General features: G+C 48.3%; 1 protein-coding gene across 1 annotated transcript in view; it reads right to left on the bottom strand.

The window, feature by feature from the left end:
- Positions 1-2,429, bottom strand: part of PTGIS (prostaglandin I2 synthase) — a 37,441-nt gene extending 35,012 nt beyond the window's left edge. Inside the window, exon 1 of the mRNA XM_047069836.1 lies at positions 2,356-2,429. Within this exon, the coding sequence (XP_046925792.1) occupies positions 2,356-2,429 (74 nt within the window). The remainder of the gene's footprint in view (positions 1-2,355) is intronic.
- Between the last annotated feature and the right edge of the window lie 14,487 nt (positions 2,430-16,916).

The following is a 16,916-nucleotide window of genomic DNA, read 5'->3' as shown; positions in this document are numbered from 1 at the left end:
AACAAAATGTGTGGGAAGCATGGAAATTCATTTTTCCTGGGAATTACAAATCCCTATAGCCCAGATGCGTAATCCAGGCCGATCCTGCACAAGTTGCTTAGCTTCTCTGAGACTCAGTTTCCTCCTCTGTAAAATGGGAGTAACAAGAGTGTCCCTTGCTGAGATGGGAGGAGAAGGAAATGAGATTGGGACCTAAACTGGGGTGCCTGTGGGGTCTCCCCAGGGTCCACCCAACTAACTGCCCCTGAGCTCTCAGTGACCCCAAACCCATACTTCTACCTAGGACCCACTGTTGACCCTCCTAAGCCACCAGGTGTACAAATCAACGACTCACCCTCAAAGATAAATTAGCTCTCTGGATTACAGCAAGAATTTGCTAAAATAATGTTTAACTGGCCTTTCTTCTAACCCAGAAGTTCCATTCTCAACCACCATTCTCATCAGCATCCCCATTTTAAAGATTGAGACACTAAGGCAGAGAGCAGTTACCCAATTTGTTCTTATTCCTAGAGGCTGAGAGTTTCCACACGCTGAGCCCCCAGGGACCCTGCTTCCCAGAACCCACGTAGCTTATAGACACCACATCGGCTGGGGCGGGGGGAACACAGAGCAGGAGGCCTCACAGGAAGACCACAGCACATTGTCTGAAATAGCCAAAACGCTGGAGACAGCCTAAGGGTCCATCAGTTGAGACAGGAATAAAAAGGAAAAAAATAAACTTGCCATTCATTCATAACATGGAATATACACAGACAATCAAAAGAATGAATCAGATCTCCACGCAGCAACACGGACGGACATCAAAACTAAAACCCGCAGTGAAAAAAGCAAATGTGCGATCCGAAAACATCCCTGGACAGAGTCTCCCCAAAAGCCTAACAACTTTGGAAGAATAATTCATTTCTTCACAGAAGAACTTATTTGCGGACTTTTCCTCTTTCTTCCTCATTTTTTTCAGGCAAATGAACGGATACATAGTTTTAAATTTAACCTGGGAAGGTGTCTGGAGGTTAAAGAAAAAGATCACGAGGTTATTGTTTGGAAGTTGAACTAACCTCTTGTTTAAAAATAAAAAGTTTCCAGAAAAGTTCTGGAATTTTCAGACACCCTCATTTCACACACACGCGCACACACACACACACACACACACACACACAGTGCCCTGTATTACCTACAACCTCACCAAAGAGGGATCACGGAAGGCAGTACTCTGGACTGGATCCTGGCACAGAATGAGCACATGATGGAAAAGCTGATGAAATACAAATGAAGTCTGGGGTTTGGCTCATCTTAACAGACCAGTGTTGGCTTTTTAGTTTTGACGAATGTACCACGATAATGTTAAATGTTAACAATGGCGGAAACTGGATGGGGAGGCCTGGTCTTTGGGAACTCTTTGTACAACCTTTGCAACTTTCTTGCAGATATAAAACCAGTCTCAAATAAAAGGCATACTTTTTTAAAAATCTGGAAGGTTCCCCTCCAGCCTTGCTCTGGCCGCGCTATGCGGTATCCTTGGTCAACAAGAAAAGTCTGGAATTGTCGGAAGGGAAGGGAAGGGCAGGGCTTCAGTCTTATCTATAACGGGATAAATATTTAAGTCAAATACATTCAGCTATCCCATGTGCAACTCAGATTAACTTTTTAAATTAACTTCGTAAAAAAAGGACTCACTGCCACGACACTGATTTCAAGTGCATGAGATTTACTCCTCCTAAATCACAGATTCTCAGTGGAGCAGGACAACCTTTGGGACGAGGAAGCTGAGAAGTTTGGCGCGGGTTCTATCTACCCTGCCCAGGCTGTGGGGTCTCAGGGGAAGGGAGACCCCTTTTCTGGACCAGAGCATTGGGAGATGCGAGTTTCCCCAACCCCCTCGTCCAGGTGGGGGAGGGAGGCCTCCCATGGAAAGTGGTTCCAGGGCTCTGCATTCCCCAGCCTCAACTCGCCCATCTGTGTAATGGGGTGAGGATCAAGGCCACCCCCCCCCCCGCCCCCCAGGAACCGAGAAAGCCTGGGGATTGGCTCAAGTAGGTGCTGGATTCAGGAGGGGGCTTCTCGCACCCACCCGGAGACCCTCTCCAGAAAGCCCTTCGCAGGTGCCAGCCGGGCGCGTGTGCACCGGGGGCCGTCTGCCGGGTCCCCCAGCCCCGTCGCCTCCACCCCCCGCCCCCCCGGAGCCTCACCGCCCCCCCCCCCACCCCGGCGACCTGGCCGTCGTCCTCCCCCCCGGGGTGGGGCGGCGGATGGGCGTCGAGCCCCTTCGCCCCTAGGTGCCGTCCGGTGGGGGAGGGACGAGCGGCTCGGGACGCCGGGGGTCGCCCCTCTGTCCGGGCGCGGGGCGAGGGCACTCACCGCGAGCGTCGACGGCTCAGCAGCAGCAGGAGCAGCAGCGCGGCCAGGAGCCCGAGGAGCAGGGCCCAGGACATGGCCGGGCGGCGGGCGGGCGGGCGAGGCTGCGGCGGCGGGCGGGCTCGGGGCGCCCAGGTGCCTCTCGGCCCGCGCGCCCTCCCTCCCCGCTGGCCCGGCCGCGGCGGGACGGGGGCGGGCCCGACGGCGGCGCCGGGGTCCCGGGGGGCGGGGCGCTCTCGGGGAGCCCCTCCCCCAGCTCGGCGGCGCCGGCCCCCACCTCGGGCTCGGAAAGGGGCTGGGAAATGTGGGGTGGAGCGGAGGGGAGCTGCGGGCGGGCGGGCGAGGTGGGAGGGGGGTGCTGCGAGGGAGGGATTATGTGGGGGGGGAGGGAAGGGAAGGGAGGGAGGCACTGGGTGGGGGGGGACGGAGGGGTGATGGGGATAGAGCAGGGGGTGGAGAAGGGAGGGGGACGTGGGGGCGGAGGGGGGATGTGGTAGGAGGGGTGGGAGGGGCCCACGTTCTACCTGAACCGTCTCCACCAGCCTCCTCCTCCTGGCCCCGTGCCCACCCTGGGCCTGGAGTTTTCTGTCCCGTGTGTCTGGGCCAGGTGGGGTTGGCTGGATGGCACAGCACCGTATTTACCTTCAGGAATATAGTGAAGGGGTTGCAGGAGCTGCTCGGATTCAGCTCTGAGCTCCCCTCCCCAACTGCTGTTAGAGCCAATGACTGGAGCACAGCAGGGGCTCAAGGGTATGGTGGCCATTGCCAAGATCGCCTGGTGCTTAGGGTGCCAGCCTCTAGGTCTGCAAGAGACCACCCCTGGGTGCTAAGGGCAACCCCGGCTCACCACTCACTCCCCCACCGATTTGCACCCTGGGAAACCTTGTGCAGGAAACCTAACCCCTCTCCGAGGCCAGTTTCTTGTGGGGGAACAGACAGGTCAAAGGCCTGAGAAATTGACCAGAGCTTGTCTAAAAGGTTGCCAAGTACCCGTTGCTTGGCACAGGTGAATGCTGTGAGTCCGGGTGGAGGTCTGATTCTAATCCTGTGTCTGTTTCTCACTGCTGGGTGCCTCCAGGCAGGTTTCCTCTCTTCTTCCCAGTAGCCCCTGGAGAAGCTGTCACTCCTCCCCCGTCTCCTGTCTTCGGCCCCCTCCCTCCCTCTACAGAAGGATCCTCTTAGAACCCAAGTCAGAACCTGTCACTGGATTTTGCTCAGAATCCAACACGGCTCCACCCCACTCGTCACTCAGAACACAGCCCCAAGTCCTTATAAGGTCCTATAAGCACCAGCATTTTCTGCCCCCTGCCACCTTTACCTCCCTGACCTCATGCCCCCCCCCCCCCCGCTCCAGCCACACCCAACTCTTGTCCTTCCCCAAATGTGCCAAACTCACTTCCACCTCAGGGCCTTTGCAGTCGATAGTCCCTCTGTCTAAAACAATCTTCTCTCAGACACTTGCGTAGCTGGTGCCTTCCATCACCTTCCCCATCCCTCTGTCTCTGCTCAACTGTCACCTCCTCAAAGAAACCTTCCCTGCCCACCTGGTCTAAAGTGTTCACACCATCATTCTCTCTTGCTTTAGTTTGTTTGTTTGTTTTCCTTGATGGTACTTAACATTCCTGCTATCATGTTAGAGATTCACTTATTTGCCTGTTTAATGTTGGCTGTCATGGCAGCTGGATGACCTTCTGTGTCCTCTGGATTCAGAATATCAAGAGGCAAAAAGCACTTCCTGAACCTCTTGTTTATTTATGCAGCTTCTCCGCCTACAAAGCCAACGATCCCAAAAAGGCCACCGAACGGGCCGGGAGGGTTTTCTCCAAATTTGGGGGAGCACTGCGGGGCGGCCTTCTGTCAGAGGGGTTCACAGCCCAGCCTGGCCAATGCTAAACTGTGTAACTGGGCAGTCTGCTCCACCTCCCTGAGCCACGGTGCCTCATCAGTGGAGTGGAGTTGAAGAAATGACCTAATCCAGGGGACACGCCTCTCAGAGTGCTGGATACACAGTGAGCAGTAGTGAAAGTTAACTGCTGCCAGGACTTATTCCCGTTTAGCCTCCCACCGTGTGTGTGATCAGGGCTCGGCCTCAGTTTTCTCATCTGAAAAATGGGAAGAATAGTTCCTTCCTCACAGGCCTGTTGTGAGGACTGAGTGAATTGATGGGAGCGTGAAATCACCCAGCAGGGGGCCTGGAACACAGTAGGCGCTCAATAAATGTTAGCTTTTCCACCCCACATCCCAGGCTGGAGCATAAACCAGTGGCATCCCAATCTGAGTCACTCCCAAATGGCATGTCTCTCTTCCCCCTCCCCTCCAGGGAAGGAACACACCAATGAGAGAAGAATGTGTTGGCGCCCCTGGCCTCTTCCTTGCTAACGGAACCTGATTTTATTCAGGAATCACCCACATGTTTAGGAGGGTGGCCCCATCTCCTTCCCATTGGTCTGAGCCGGCCAGGGCTCTCCCTCTTTGCTGGGAACCATCCGAGGAACCACCGATCTCCAGACTTCTTGTTTAAGAAATGATCAAATGTCTGTGTTGCTGAAGACACCACGAATCAGCTTTTCTCTTACATGCAGCCAGAAACATTTCGAGTTAAGAGGACCTTCCAGTCAGGGCCGTGGTGAGGAGCCTGTGAGGTAAGAATGCACCCAAAGCACCTGTCACGGTACTCGCCCACAGTCAGCTTTCAAAAGTGGCACTTCACGTTATTATTCTCACTTTTATTACACCTCGGGCTTTCTAGCTTTATTAATAGGGTATCGTATCCATAGAGTATCCTAACTCTGATGTCTCGCAGAACAGGCAGGAAACTCCAAACTCCCCTGACTCGTGAGGCCTGACAGGGCCCTGCTCTGGGCTCATATGGCCTCAAGACTGAAGGTGAGGGAAAACTTCGCCAAAAGCCACCCCTGCACGCCATGGTGGAAGGGTTGGAACATACAAGGCTTGAGAGCTAAGTTCAGATCCCAGCATGGCCACTCACTTGCCACATGACCCTAAGCAAGGTTCATCTTGCTGAGCCTCAACTACTTTATCTGTATAATGGGCGTGTTGCTGGTAGTGGTGATGGCAGGGAGTCGACCAGCAGGGTTCCAACCCTGGCATCCAAATCGTCATAGGAAAGTAAAGCCTACATGTCAGATGGAGTGTCAGGAAATTCCTTCTTCCTTCCGCCTCTCCCAGAGGCTGTCACCCAGGGACAAGCATCCACACATTCTCCCGTAGGAGTCTTGTGTCCAGATGTCCACTGTCCAGTAGAGATAAGACATCTGGGCAACTCTCTGATCCGCCCAACTTCTGCTCTCTCTCTCTCTCTCTTTTTTTTTTTAATTTATTTTGGGTGAGACACAGACAGCACGAGTGGGGGAGGGGCAGAGAGAGGGGGGAGACAGAGAATCCCAAGCAGACTTCTCACTTACGGTTCAATGCGGGACTCGAACCCACAAAACCGCTAGATCGTGACCTGAGCTGAAACCAAGAGTCAGATGCTCGACCGACTGAGCCACCCAGATGCCCCCCGCCCAACCTCTGCTCTCTTGTCTGGTTGCAGTAGGGTCATGAGGATAATGTCAAGACCCAACTCCAGAAAATGGGGAGCTCTGCCTGGAAAGGACAGTCCTTGCCGCCCCACAACCCTGCTTTTTCTCTTCCAGGGACCAAGTCTGGTTTGTGTCTGCATCCCAAAGACTATAAACAAATTGTGTTTGGAAAGGAAAATATGCGTATTGCCTTCTTCAAAGCTAAAACCCAGCCCCATCAGAGAAGGCCAGTTTTAAATGTTTTTGTAATGATGACTCTAACTTTAGTTGGTGATTTAGCCCATTCAAAACACTTTTTCATATTAACTCATCTAATCCCCACTGGACCCTGTAAAATGGGCACTGTTAGTATTCCCAGCTTGCAAATGGTGAAACCAAGGCCCAGAGAGGCTCAGTAAGTTACCCAAAGTCACACAGCACTTCCTTTTTGCTGTTGTTAATTTTTTTAACGTTTATTCATTTTTGAGAGACAGAGACAGAGTGCAAGCTGGGGAGGGGCAGAGAGAGAGGTAGGGGGACACAGAATCTGAAGCAGGCTCTAGGCTCCAAGCTTTCAGCACAGAGTGTGATGCAGGGCTCGAACCCACAAACTGTGAGATCATGACCTGAGCCAAAGTTGGGTGCTTAACCAACTCAGCCACCCAGCTGCCCCCCCCGTCCCCCCCCCCCCGCCCCAGCAGTAGCATGGGGATTTAATGCCTTCATAGGACAGACTCACTTCCCCATGTGGTGTGAACATAGCCTGGACTTTCCTACCTCTACACCTTTATTCATGCTGTTTACCTGCCCTCCCTCTCTCTTCCTTTCGATTTATCCAAATCTGTGATGGGAAGGGACATTACTCGGGGTCCTCTGAGATAGCCAAGGTGGGATGAAATATCCAAGAGATGTATTGGGGAAAGTGAGAAGGGAGACAGAAGAAGCTGGGAGGAAGGAAGGAAGAGAGGGAGGGAAGTTGGGTGGTTGTACACTGCAGTATCATTCTAAGAAAGTTCTGGAAGGCTGACCAAAGTCCCTGTGCTTCCAGAGGAACACCGTGTCTCCTGGGAACGTTTCCTCGGGATCCTTGCCTCCTTCGGTGGTTAACTGGGAGCAGCCCCTGGGAAGTGTGGTCTTTGGCTCAGCTGTTAGGATGAATCCATGGTCCATCCGTCAATTAGGCTCCACACAGGAGACATAAGAGGTGATTTCCATGGCTGCTGAGTTGAGGAAGTACATCTGTCATCTAAAAAACAACAACAAAAAAACATTTTTAAGCTGATTATATACACTCTAGCTTCCCCGGTTTTCGTGCTGAAAGCGCCGCGTCCCAGGAACTCCCTCAGTCCCGGACAACCAGGTCAGAGTATCAAGGCACATCAACACACAGCAGTGAGTGAGTGGGTGAGACTGATGGAGATTGGTTGCGAGCTGTGGCAGCCATCTTAGTCCCTGAGGAGAGTCAGTGTCAACGAGGCATACACCTCGTTGGCCACCTTGGAACTGTCCTGTTGTAGATTAGACCATGGCGTCCAATTCTTCAATATTTTATTTATTTATTTATTTTTTGTCAACGTTTCTTCACTTTTGGAGAGACAGAGAGAGACAGAGCATGAGCGGGGGAGGGGCGGAGAGAGAGGGAGACACAGAATCCGAAGTAGGCTCCAGGCTCGGAGCCGTCAGCACAGAGCCCGACGCGGGGCTCGAACTCACGGACCGTGAGATCATGACCTAAGCCGAAGTCGGACGCTCAACCGACTGAGCCACCCGGGCGCCCCCCATGGTGTCCGATTCTTACCCTTCCCCGTATTGGAATCAGACCTTCACACCCTTTGCCACACGCCTGCAGTGCCTCTCACCGTGGGCAGAGAATATTTCCCAACCATGATGGTGGACTCCGGGGGGTGATGGGCTTTTACCAGTAGAATGGTGTGCCAGTTCTCAGTACAGATCTCGAGAGGAATCATGCATTTCCACTTGACCTTCTTGGTTTCTGCCATTCGTCATGACATACGGAGCAAAGGTGAACTCAACCTGAAGCCCGAGGCAGGACTGTCCCAGCTGACCAGACCCATGGGTAAGAAAAACGAAGACGTGCTATTATAAATCATGGACATTCCGAGGCTATCGTTACCAGCAAAAACAGACTAAACGTATGCCTTGTCTCTGAACCTTTCTGAGTCAATTTGGTTAGATGTCGCTTGTATCGGACACAGGATAGGCTCCTGTTTATGCTTGGAAACTTGGTTTTTCTCATCTGTACAGGGGGTGGTGACAGGGTCTCCTTCCCAGGGTGGTTGGAAGGACTCGAGAAGAGTATGTCTCTAACACATACAGTAAGTGCTTAATAAAAGGGATGAAGTGTAACACTCACCGAGTATTTATTTGGCAGGACTGCGTTAGCCTCTTTATCAAGAATTTTGGAGGAAGTAGAAAAGAAGGCCAACCTCCCCTATTTGGACATTTTCGTACAGGAGTAGGAAAAACATGTCTGGATCCGACGCAGAGGGATGGAGGAAATGACCTGTTTTCTGACATCCAGGCCTTGCTGCTGACTGCCTGTATGATGGGGGCATGTCCATGGGGTAGGAGATTGGAGGTTGTCTAACGCACAAGGTTTTCGGCTGCAATGAAGCTGTCCTCCAGGATCCTCCCCGGGCCAGCCAGGATTATGCAGGGAATGTAGTCGGCAAAGCGCCCAGAGGCCGGGGCAGCTACCCGTGGGCAAGCAGGGCTGAGCGGGGCAGCCTTCTGCACAGCTTTCGCAGGCTTGTTCCCAGGCTGGGATATGATGCTCAGGTGTGGTCTTGTCCTGCCGTGCCGGCTATCTGCCGGAGGGGGTGGGTGCTGGGGGACAGGGGCCCCAGCAAGCCTCCCCTCCTTCGACTTCCCCAGGACGGGAGTACAGGCAGTGCCATGGCTCCCAACCAGCTGCCTTGGCACTCTGGAGTGGAAAAAATGATGCCACCAGACCTCAATCTCCTCCACTCCTCGCAGTCCTGCCTGAGCGCTAGCCTGTCCCAGAGGACAAGGAGAAAACACACCCGTGTCGATCCAATCCCCAGGGCAGACTCCCGACGCTGGCCACCCTGTGGCACCTCTGTTTTCTCGTGCGGAAACACAGGGACAGCAATCAGAGCTGTTTGGTTATGTCTCAGAGTAGCTGAAGAGAACCCAGTAAGATAACGGGGGTAGGAAAAATGACTGCATATGGCAAGGGTTTCCCCTTCGCCTTTTTGAAATTACACCAAAGCATCGAGGAGAGCTAAAAACAAACAAACAAAAAGAAAACCCAAAAACCCAAGGAACAAAAACCGAAAACAACAACAACAAAATCAACCCCACAAACTCCACTTTTAGCAAAGCCAGGAGAAGGATGTAACCCATAAACTTCATGGGGTGCGTACAATTTTCCGAGGACAGCAGGGCAGAGGCCACACAGGATGCAGTGAGCCGGCCCAGTGGTGGCAGATCTCAGAAAGCAACAAACAGCAAAAATGCACTTCCTGGGGGTGAGCACTCGCCCTGAGGTAAAAAGCTTCTCCTTCTTTATCAAAGTGAGTGTAGGACCTGGGGTGCGTGGTGTGGGCAGCAGGAGCCCTCTTGGATTTAGAGAAACAAAGTGTAACAAAGTCACGGAGAGAAGACACGGGCAGGAAGCAGCCCGTCTCTCTGGCGGTGAAAGGGAGAACCTTTCAGTCATAAAGCCAAGCGACTCTCCTCCTTCTTCCCCACACCCACAGGAACAGTTAGCAGGTAGGTGACCCGGGACAATCAAGCCCTTCCAATCGCCAAGTTTCACAAAATGGATGTTAAAGCTGCGATACAAAGACATCGTAATAAAATGCGGCAGAAAAGAGCATAAGAGTCTACCGACAGATGAAAAATGTCAACCCAGGATGAAAATTGCATCCAAATAATTTTGGCATGAATAAAAAAAAAATTTGAATGAGCAATGACTTCTACGAAGGAAAACAATAAAGCAGAAATGCTTGAAGAGCTCAGCAAGAAGAACCAGCAGAGAAGGGAAAAAAAAATCACAGAAAGTAAGACACACTTGGAAGAAACATGAAGGAGAACAGACCTTGTGGAAAATGCAGGAAGGAACAGAGACGATAGCAACAAGGAAAGGGGGATGTGCCTGGGTGGCTCCGTCGGTTAAGCATCTGACTCTTGATTTCGGCTCAGGTCATGATCACATGATCGTGAGATCGAGTGAGCCCCACATCGAGCCCTGCTTTGGGCTTAAAATTCTCTCTCTTTCTCTCCCTCTGCCCCTCTCCCTGGCTCGTGTGTTCTCTCTAAAAAACAGAATCGAATAAAATAAAATGCAAAATAAAAGGATCCTAAGAAACTAATTTTTAAAAATCTTTGAAAATAAGATGCGGGGCACGGGGGATGGGGGGAGAAAAGAAGACTAATAAATAAATCCCCAAAGCTGGTTATTTTGATGATGGCAGAGAGGGGTCATCAACAAGTTAAATGGATAAACCACTACTTAATATGACCCAGAAAAAAATGGAGACAGCGTAAGTATGTATAATAAGAAACAAGGGGAGAATTAGCCACAGGAAAAGAAAATTAAAAGGATCACAAGGGTCTACTTTTTGTTCACCTCTCTATAATTTAAATGGAAAATCTGGATGAAAAGAAGAATTCTCTGATAAAATATAATTTACCATATTTGGCTTCAGAACAGAGGAAAAAATAGACCGATTCCCATAGAAATGCTTCTGTCATGAACACACAGACCATATGAAGATCTTATAAAAATTCAGATTCCGGTTCTGGGGTTTTGCCCCAAACCCTCAATTCTGTAAAGTTCCCAGATGCTGCTGCTGCATCAGGAGGAGGGTAAACGTCATGGGAGAAACAGAGAAGGTTGTAGAAGGTCTGTACTCCCCTCACCAAAAAGAAAAAAAAAAGACTAACTTAGGTAGCCTCATAGGGAAATCCTATGAAACTTTGAAAGAGTGAACCATCCAGGAGTGCCTAGGTGGCTCAGGTCACGAACTCACAGTTTGTGGGTTCGAGCCCTGCGTAGGGCTCTGGGCTGATGGCTCAGAGCCTGGAGCCTGTTTCGGATTCTCTGTCTCCCTCTCTCTCTGCCACTCCCCTGCTCTCTCTCTCTCTCTCTCTTTCTCTGCCTTTTCCCTACTCACTCTTTGTCTCTCAAAAATAAATAAACATTGAAAAAACATTTTTTAAAAAGATTAACTATCCAAAAGCATTTAAGTTATTTCAGAGCATAGACAAAGAAAGAAAACTTTGAAATTATTTTTATATAGCAGATGTGAGGTTGATATTGAAACTTTGGCAGGCATGAAGAAAGTAACAACTTTCACTTGTAACTTTCCATGCAAAAATTCTAAATAACATGTTAGCAAACAGAACCAGAAGCACAATAAATATGATTATAAAAATTATAACATTATAAATATATAAAAATATTATGTATTTCAACATATAAATTATTAAAAATTATAAAAAGTAAATCATAAAAAGTAATACATCTTGGGGCGCCTGGCTGGCTTAGTCAGGGGAGTGCGCAACTCTTGATTTGGGGTTGTGAGTTCAAGCCCCACTCTGATTGTACAGATTGCTTAACAATAAAATCTAAAAAAAAAAAAAAAAAGAATACATCATAACCAAGTGGTTTTTAATCTAGGAATGCAAAGCTTCAGTATTGGGAAATCTGTTAATGTAATTTATGATATGAATACATCTGAGGAGAAAAGCCATGATTTTTTTTAGGTGCTAAAAAGACATTTGAGAAAGTTCCAACATCCATTCTTTTTTTTTTTTTTTCCAACGTTTATTTATTTTGGGGACAGAGAGAGACAGAGCATGAATGGGGGAGGGGCAGAGAGAGAGGGAGACACAGAATCGGAAACAGGCTCCAAGCCATCAGCCCAGAGCCTGACGCGGGGCTCGAACTCACGGACCGCGAGATCGTGACCTGGCTGAAGTCGGACGCTTAACCGACTGCGCCACCCAGGCGCCCCTTTTTTAAAATTTTTTTTTTCAACGTTTATTTATTTTTGGGACAGAGAGAGACAGAGCATGAACGGGGGAGGGTACAACATCCATTCTTGATGAAAACACACACACATGCATTCAATAAATAAGAATACATGGGAAAAAAAAAGAAAAAGAAAAAAGAAAAAAAATGCATGGGTACTCTGTAAACTAGAAATAGATATTGCCTCTTTCACATAATAAAATACATCTGAGTACATCATGCTTATTGGAGAAAACCTAGGGGCATGTCCACCAAAGGACCAAGACAAAAAAATGTCTATTTTCACTACTATAATTTAACACAGAAGTGGATATTGAAGATAATACTTGTTAGTGCCAAATTAGATGGCAAAAGGGATAGAAAGACATAAAAACTGAATGGATGAAGGTAAATTTGCAGGTATTATGCGTATGTAACGATTCCGGAGGTAGGAAACCCAGGATAATTCGGTAAGGTGTCAAGATACAAAATTAGCATGCGTCAACCAACAGCTTTCCTATATTCAAACAGCCGGCAAGTGGAAGATATAATGAAAGAAAAATGTCCACTTCCAATAACAAAATCAATATCAAATAAATGCCAAGGAATACATTTAACAAAAGATGTGTAAGACCTACACGAAGAAAACTTGAAATCAGTATTGAAGGACACACACACACACACACACACACACACACACACACAAAACCTTGAACAAATGTACTTATTATACATTTCAAATACTTGAACAAAGGTATACCATGATTTTGGATGGGAAGTTCCGTCATTAGAGCAGTGTCCGTGTTCCTTAAATTACTTTATAAGTTCAATGTTATCACAATAAAAGTACCAACAGCTTCCTAATCAGACAAGCTAATTTAAAAATTAGTAGTACGAAAAAAGAATAAAAACAAGCAAAAATATCCAAGAGATCTCTGGAAGAGAGGAGTAATGAGGGGAGAAGAGCTCTACCAGGTATCAGACCATATTATAAAGTCTCAACAGTTAAAACACTATGGTACGGGTAGATAGCAACAGACAGATTAAACGAACAAAACCCGGAATAGATACAAATCTGCTTAGGAATTTAGTGTGTGACAAAGCCAATGTGGGAGGTTGTCTTTTCCAGAAACAGCCACAACGATGATTCTGGTCCCACATACTCTTGCCCCTCTCTTGAACCAGGGCAGGCCTTTGTGACCACCTTAATTGATGAGCTACAGTAGAAGTGATGCTATTTAACCCCAGAGACTTTGTCATAAAGGCAATGCAAACTCTGCCTGGCTTTCTCCCTGTATGTGGAGATGCTTGCCTTTGGATGCCAGCCTCCCGGTTGTGAGGAAACCCTGGGCACATGGAGAGGCCTGGGTGGAGAAGAATCAAGGTCCCCAAATCTTTAATCCCAGCTGAGCTCTTAGCCAACAGCAGCACCAACTTGCCAGCCATGTTTGTGAGTCATCTTGAAAGCGGATCCTCCAGTCCTTGGTGGACCCAGCCCAGGGGACGTTATGTAGAGCACGGTCTTCCCTACAGATCCCTACTCATGTTGAAGATCGATTCATGAAATTATTTTTTAAGCTACTTTTGAGATAACTTTTATGCAGCAATAGATAGCCGGAACAGTTAACATCTGAAATCAGCGGTGAGTTATTCTATAAATGGTGTTGGATAACCGAATAGTTGTCAGGAATAAATTAATGACAGATGCATGCTTCACACCTGCACTAAAATAAATGCAATTGGATCAGAACATTTAACATACTAGGGTAAAACGTGAAAGAACGTCTTGTTTATAATTGGAAATAACTTTCTAGCCATAAAAGAAAAAATTGACATATTTGGCCATACAAAGATAAAAAACTGTGTCTGGCCAAAGTTATCATAACAAATTATAAGCTGGCAAAAATACTCACAACAGACCAAAAAATCAATATTATATAATGTGTTTTATCATATATAAAGAGCTCCTAGAAATCAATAAGAACAAGACCAGTGTTTTGCTCGCACATTGTTGGCTGATAAACCTCCTGAAGGTTTAGTGGCTCTAAATAATGGCCATTTCTTATAACTCAAGATCCTCTGGGTTGGCTTGGTTCAGCTTTCAGCTGGATGGTTGGTTTCTCTGCTGGTCTTGCTTGGGGTCTCTTGCACAGTTTCAGTGATGTGGCAGCTGGTTTGCTAGGGTTGGATGGCCTCTGTATGGTCTCTTTCTTCATGTCGTGTCCATTACAAGTGATGTGTAAAAATGAAATTAAACGTGGTGCAGTCTACACTACGAAATGAAAGGAATACGTATGATATGATATGAACTAATTTTCCCAAAAAGAAATGATAGGCAAACCCGTGTAGTTATATCTATTTGCTTCCAGACTTGTTGCATGGACGTAACTCTGGGATAAAAGACCACACATGTGTCCAATGGACATCTCTGAGCGAAAGATGAGTACAATTATTATTTTGTCTTTCTCTGTTTTTTACTTTTTCTGCAATGAGCTAGTTCTATTAAGGTAATGCAGAAATAATAAAGATTTTTTGAATTGTTTAAAAATTTTTAAAAGTTAGCTTTAGCACTTTGTACGTTATAAACTACTATATATTTTTTGATTTTTGTGTTATAATTATTTCTGGGTTTCTCAACTTCGGGCTCTAAATGGGTTGGGAACTGAGACAAGGACACATACATTCAAACGCAGAAGTTTGTCAGGGGTTGATTTTCTTTTCCGAACCTTCAGAGAAGATATCTAATCATAACAAAGTCCTTAGAAATCATGAGATCTTATAGTTTCCAAACTGCTCCTGGGCCCTCTGGCTTCTGGAACCTCCAGGGAGGGAGGGAGAGTTGGGGCAGCCAGACGGGGCCATGACTCTTCAGCCCCACATCCATATGCATTGGTTCATTGGTTTATTTTACATTCATATAAGATCACATCTAAAAAAAAATCCACTGTTTTTTTAAAAATTAGAAAGCCTTGGGGCGCCTGGGTGGCTCAGTCGGTTGAGCGTCCGACTTCGGCTCAGGTCGTGATCTCGCGGTCCGTGAGTTCGAGCCCCGCGTCGGGCTCTGTGCTGACAGCTCAGAGCCTGGGGCCTGCTTCTGATTCTGTGTCTCCCTCTCTCTCTGCCCCTCCCCAACTTGTGCTCTGTCTCTCTATGTCTCTCAAAAAATAAATAAATGTAAAAAGATTACAAAAAATAAAAATTAGAAAGCCTTTGGGCAGCTGTTCAGCCATGCCTGTGGTCCACAGCTCCCAATTCTGATGCAAAGGGCCATCATGGAGCCCAAATGTCTATGAGTCTGCTTCCACAGAGGTGCTGCAGTGTAAACGCTTGAGCTCCAGAGCCACACTGAGTGGACTCAAACCCTGGCACCTCCACTAAAAAGCTGTGTGGCCCCAGGCAAGTTTCATAACCTCTCTGTGCTGCATTTCCCCCATGTATCAAATGGGGAATGTCCTAGAACCTACATCATAGGGTGATTGGGAGGATGAAAGAGTTCGTATCTGGAAGTTTTGGGAGCATTGGATAAATGTAGCCTCTTATCACATACTTATCCCACCCATACTCAGCATATGCTTATCACAGCCTTTCAACCTTCTCCCATTAATAAAAAAACACACAGAAGAGGAATAAAGGGAGATTTACAGCTGTTTCCCTCACTTTGGTGAAGGAAGATGTCTCCTTCCTCGGGGACCAGAAGGATTTCTAAGCTGGCAGGACACTGGGACCATTTGCTTTTCCTGAAGAGAGCCTGTCTGGAGAATGAAACCAACTCACAGGGAAATCGAGCCAAGAGACGGAGAAAAACTGATTTCTTTCGGCATAATCTGAACCTCTGGATCCAGCCGTGCCCCAGGACGTTCCTGACTACAGGAACCATTCGATTCTCTTTTTTGCTGAAGCCAGTTCGGGTTGGGTTTCTGTCACTCATAATCATAAAAAGTTCCCTATTCTGAGGACTAAACGAAATAGTGTATGAAAATTTCTGTTCCATATTTGGTGCTCAAGACAGGGGCATGGAAGTGGTCCAAGGTCACACAGCAAGAAAGGGTTAAAACCGGGAATCAAATTCTGATTCCAAGGCCCAAGTTAATAAGATCTATGTGCCAGGGCCCCAATAATTCCCCATGTCTGGGTGGCACTTTACAGTTTAGTGTATATAATGTGGCCCTCACACCAACTTTAGAAGCGGCAGAAGCCAGCCCTGGCTGATTTAAGCCAAAAAGGAGAAAAGAGGGTTACGGAAGGAGAAGTTGACCAGCTGGGACTTGGAAAGGGCAGTGACAGGTCAGTTCCAGGGACATGGGAAGGAGGAGCCAGGACTGTGGGGAGCAGGAACCAAAGGGCCAGGTCTTCAGGGCACTAACTGTTCCCCTCTTAGCATTAATTCCCCTTAGGGGGCCGCTCTTCCAAGAGAGGATCTGATTGGCTGAGTTTGTGTCATGTGACCATCCAGCTGCCCTTGATGGGTAGCCAAACAAGACCGGAGGAGTAGGTCCCTGAAGGCAGACTGGAAAGTGGAGTGGGAAGGCAGGATGTCGGGCGGGGATGACCACGTGCCCACATTACAGATGAGGAAAGGGAAGCCCAGAGAGGGATGGGAATCAGCAAGGCCCCAGAGCCCTGGGATGGTGGAGTCTGGGCTCCGAGGAGAGAGACCCTTTGCTCTCTTAGAGCCCCTCCGGGCTCTGGGCTGTCAGGGGAAAAAGGGAGCGTTGTGCTCCTGGCCGGAATGAATGGCTGGCTCCTGGGGATGTGCCTGACCCAGACGAGACCTCTTGGGCACAGGAAACCACCTCAGACCGACCTGTATTCCGGGGGCGAGGCCTCCCCAGCTCTCTCCTCCCGCAGTGAACAGACCCCCCCTTCAAATCCAGCCTTGCCCCTCAGCTCCAGCCCCATGTTTTTTTTTAAGAGAAGCAGGGGGTGGGGAGGAAGGCTTATTTTTTCAAGATGCAAAATACTGCAGGGATCCAACAAAATCTGTCCAGTCTGGAGACAGGCTAAGGACAGCCCTCCTGTAAATCCTGGAACGCTCCTTT

The sequence above is a fragment of the Lynx rufus genome, unplaced genomic scaffold (genome assembly GCF_022079265.1).
Source record: "Lynx rufus isolate CCGP_SWC_20201006 ecotype Redwood Valley unplaced genomic scaffold, mLynRuf1.p SCAF_8, whole genome shotgun sequence".
Lineage (NCBI taxonomy): Eukaryota > Metazoa > Chordata > Mammalia > Carnivora > Felidae > Lynx > Lynx rufus.
The sequence above is the reverse complement of the archived record's forward strand: the minus strand, read 5'-3'. Positions and strand labels throughout refer to the sequence as shown.